This window comes from Centruroides sculpturatus, unplaced genomic scaffold (genome assembly GCF_000671375.1).
Source record: "Centruroides sculpturatus isolate CEXI.00-Female unplaced genomic scaffold, Cexi_2.0 scaffold955, whole genome shotgun sequence".
In the NCBI taxonomy this organism is placed as follows: domain Eukaryota; kingdom Metazoa; phylum Arthropoda; class Arachnida; order Scorpiones; family Buthidae; genus Centruroides; species Centruroides sculpturatus.
In genome coordinates, this window is record NW_019385144.1 from 311110 (window position 1) to 315990 (window position 4881).

At 24.8% G+C, this 4881-nt stretch overlaps 1 protein-coding gene across 1 annotated transcript in view; it reads left to right on the top strand.

Moving 5' to 3' along the window:
• LOC111635383 (sorting nexin-10-like) overlaps window positions 1-2831 on the top strand; it is a 16109-nt gene extending 13278 nt beyond the window's left edge. Inside the window, exons 3-6 of the mRNA XM_023380337.1 lie at window positions 246-346; window positions 560-658; window positions 1594-1746; window positions 1884-2831. Coding sequence (XP_023236105.1) covers window positions 246-346; window positions 560-658; window positions 1594-1746; window positions 1884-2082 — 552 coding nt within the window. The 3' untranslated portion in view covers window positions 2083-2831. The remainder of the gene's footprint in view (window positions 1-245; window positions 347-559; window positions 659-1593; window positions 1747-1883) is intronic.
• Window positions 2832-4881: the final 2050 nt, after the last annotated feature.

Consider the following 4881-nt stretch of genomic DNA (forward strand, 5'->3'; position numbering starts at 1 on the left):
GTGCCAGAAATTTTTGCCCGTTTTGACAGGTGCCCGTTGAATGCAGGTGGTCGCCTAAGCAGTTTTCACTGTATATATATATATATATACAGTGTATATATATATAATATATATATATATATATATATAATAATGTTTTTAAATTCATGTGTGTTTTATATCATTTAGAATTTGTGAAATATAAAAAGTATTTAATTTTTAGTTATAAGATCATCATTAAAATATATATTATTAATATTTTGCAGAGTAATGACTACTGTTTCTCGTGTTCAAAATCTGTAGTTCGTAGAAGCTTTTCTGAATTTTTATTTTTAAGACGATTATTGAAACAACTACACCCTACTTTGTAAGTTTGTTATTTAATATCATAATTATTTTGTTTTTAATATTCTAATTTCTATTTTTTAAATAAAAAAAAATTAATGTAAGAAAGGATTCTAATGGAAATACACTTGTAAAATTCATTTTATGTAAAGTTAATTTTTAAATTTGACTGTTTATGTAAAACTGAAAAGATAATATTTTTACATTGACATTAATGAACATTGTATTATTACAGGAACCCACCATCTTTGCCTTCAGATTCTTTCTTTCGTGATCAGTTCACAGAAGAATTTATAGAACAAAGACGACAACTATTAGAATTATTTATGTTAAAGTAAATATCACACTTATTATAAAATATTGTTTAGTATTAATAAGAATTATCTAAGCATATATATATATATATTTTTTTTTTATTAAAGAAAGTTATTAATTTAAAAATAAAATGATACTGTTAGTAGAAGGCAAGTCAATGATTTTTTTTAACCAAATAAAATATACTAATATTTTATTAAAATAATAAAATTCAAATATATTAGTGATATTTCACTTATGCCACTTTTCCACTAAACCCTTCATATACTTTTCAAATATACTTACTATTAATTTCCATAGATTTACTTCTTATGGAAAGTAAAATAAACAAATTAGACTCAGATATTTGCCATTCCTGGTCTAGAGCCCATGTCATATAGTAAGCATGCCTAGCACTAAAGATGCTTATGCATGCCAAAGTTTTAGACTTCAAATAACTGTATTTAAAGAAATTTTTAAAAAGTTTTAATTAGAATGAAAATAAAAAATCTGGCTGAAAAAGGATGATCAGGCAATAAACAAAAAGATTGAAAGAGATGATGTAATAAATATGATTTTTATTTATGTACAGGTACCAGATGGTTTCTCCTTACATGCCATAGGTTTGCCACCCGTGCTCTATACATTCATTATTCTTTTTATATATATAATTATAACAGTAAATTTAAAGAATATGAATATATTACACAAGTAGTTTGTTATTGGCTGACTTAATAATTTATGAAAGCTAGTAACTAAGAACAAAATTGATTTAAAATAATGGTTTCTTTAAAATGATTATATACTGCTATTTTTTAAAATATTATTTATTGACTTAGTTGTTTTTCAAATAAAAATAATTAAAATTTTTTAATGATTGCTTTTAAAAAGATTTGTTTAAACTGATAAGGAAGTTAATGTCACAAAATTCCTATAAAAGTGATAATTTTATTATATTTTTTTTTTTGTTTTTAGAATTTTGAATGAACCACTGTATTTGTCAAACAAAGCACTGCATCTTTTTCTTCAAAGTCATTTATCGATGAAAGAAATTGAAAGTATAGTATCTGGTAATTCATGTTGTCCACCGGGTAAATTAGAAGAAAGTGCATTTTTTGTTGACTCTTGGTAATTTCAATTCTTGTTTTTCAGTAACTTATATATATTTTTAAAACAATTTCAGATTATATTTTATTTTCTAGTTTCTATTTTACTCATATAGCTTCTTTAGTCAGTAAATATAAATTTTTTTCATTTTTTTGTAGTGCCTCGGACATTTCTTCCAATATTTCTGAATGTCCAAGCTGTGATTCACTCGATGCTTCAGTTTCCCATAGTTCTTCTTCAAATAAGCAAGTGGCCTTGCTGAGTATCAACCAAGAGGCATTTGTAGCTTCGTTGCCATTTCTGGACTGCAATACTGACATTCATATTACAAAAGCATGTCGTCATTCTAAATCATGATTATTGTATTTATAAATTATGCAAATGAATTTCATTATTTTTTATATAAAGTGCCATTAAAATTTTTTTTCACTTGGAATTTAAAATTGAATATTTCAAATTGTGAAAATATCACATTTACATAAAAATAAGATGCAAACTAGTTTTTAAATTTTCAACAAACAATTGTGATAAATATGATAAAGAATGTTTCTTATATTACAAATATATCTGTGATAGTGCTTTATTTGTACAGGGCCGTCCTTATCATTCTTAGCTGTACCATCAATTTCTTTGTACAATTAACTCAAACTATTTAAAAACCAAAATTACTTTTTTGAGAAAAAATCAGTATTAAATTTCATTTAGTAACTATGGACTTTTTCATCATCATCATCATCATCAATGTACTTGTTTAAGATATTCTGTCAAATTGACATTAATGTAAAACAGATGTTCGTTGTTCAGTTTTTTAAATGATTTAATATTTAACTGCAGTACAATACTAAATTGTATTTAAATTTATAAGATTCCAAAATCAGTGTTATAGTGTTCTGCATAACATTATGAAATTTAGTAATTTAAAATTATTGCCAGTTTTATTTGAATAACAATATCCTCTACTATTGTTGGATTTCTGAAAAGTTATTAATTTTATCTACCTATGTAAGTTAATAATTTAGAAACAAATAATGTGTTTATTTAGCAAACAAACTTTAATTTTCTATTAAAAATACACCTGTTCATTTTCTGATAGTGGTATGTAAAAATAGCAACTATTTCTTTATAATGAGTTAATTTGATTTTCAAAACAAATGCATGAAATATATTTTATTAACAAGACATCAAATGGCTATGTACAAAAGGAATAACCAGCCTTAAATAGTATGTTCACAAAATATGCATTTTAAGATAGTATCCATGATTATTATTCACTCTGGGAATTGTATTTGCAATCTCTTCTGGCAGTATTTGCAACTAGAGATCAAGAGTTAATGAAGTGAATGGTAATTGGCTAATTTATTTTATTACATGAATGCTTATTGATTAACTTCTGACTCAAAGTTTTGATTCTTGGTGATGTGTATCCGAATAAGTGTGGTATTTTGTATGTCCAAAGAAAAAAATAGCCCAAATGTTGAATTTTAAAATCAATTTTATTATAATTAGTATGTTTTTTCTTTTAATATAACTAAATTTTTATGAAATTAAGCACAAGTCACATTAGCAAAATATGCAAAAATATGTTAAATAACGTTTTCATTAAAACTTTTATTTATTTTATTTTCAATGTGAATTTGAATAACAAAATCTATTTCTACTTTATTTCTTAATATTTTGACAAACCTGTGAATGTTTTAATTCCAGAAATCAGATCTATGATTAAAATTAGTAATATATATTTTTTCTGAATATAAGAATTTTTGAAATTCTCTTAAAAATGTACGGTCAAACCAATGTTAATCATATTAAATTTTTTTTTACACTGTAAAACTTAATTTTATTGTTATATAAATTAAAAGAATCATATATTTATTAAAAGAAATATATTTTTTTTCTAAAAATATATGATTAACATGATTAGTAATTAACAAATATGTTTGTTGTACTGTACATGTAAAATAAATTTCATCTATTTAGAAATTGTATAATAATAAACATTAGTACTATTTAATAGTAGTTAATATTTTGAGATTATGGTTAGTAAATAGTTTAAGTTCTAATCAGAGAATTAAAAGTGAGTTGTATAACAGTTTTTACTTACATTAGACTTAATTTTATTTATAAACAAAAAAATTACAATTGAACTTAACATTTTCTATGAATTATATTTCATTCTAAAGAAATTTGCATGTTTGTGTGTTAAAAAATGATAAGAAATTTTATTAATCAAGAGTTTGTAAGTATAAGCACTACTTTTTAACCAAAATATTCAAACACTTCAGCATTAGTCATTAAAATATCCATAAACAGAAAATAACTGATCTTTAATAATCAATATGATAGTTTATCAATTTATGAAATTAATTTGAGTCATTAGAATTTGTTAATTAAAAATATTAGAATTTAAACAGCAAGACTTTTAAAATAGTTGCAAGAGAGCCATTTATACAAAAAAATTCAAGATTATTTCATTACATACAGCCAACCCTCAGTATACTGCCCTCCTAAATAATAGCAACCTGTGAACAGATTTTCTCTCAAATATTCAATTAGGAATCCTACCATAACTATGAACTACTAAATGTATGACACCAAGTCATATGACTTGGTGGTTGCTTTATCCTATAGGCAAAAAGGGCAATTGCCAGGGAGTCCTAAACCAATCATAAGAATATACTTTCCTTAAAATCTTAAGTCAGCACTGTACATAGACCCCTAATTCAAATTTGCCTGGGCCCCTTGAAGCTATAATGTACCACTGTGTATAAACCTCATTACTATATGCAGTTATTATTTGAAGTCATTCAATTTAGCACCAATTTCAGAAGCAAATAAATGGCAGCACTAAATCAAACTTTGTATATCAGATAATTTTATTGTTTTATATTAATAATGCTCAAATAATAATAAAGGTACAGACTAAGGACATACAATAATGAATCCTACGAATAAATTCTGAAATACAGTAGATCCCCCTATAAAACCGTTTCCTATAGTTATGATTCCTATAAAAATTGTGGTAGTATCCGTAAACAACGGTAAAAATAACTCCTATAATACGTAAAACGTCATCGGGCAGCCGAACTACTTTCCCGCCGTCCGTAGCGCCACGCTACGGACGTTTAGGCGGATAAATTGAGTTTAGTATCGTCTGTT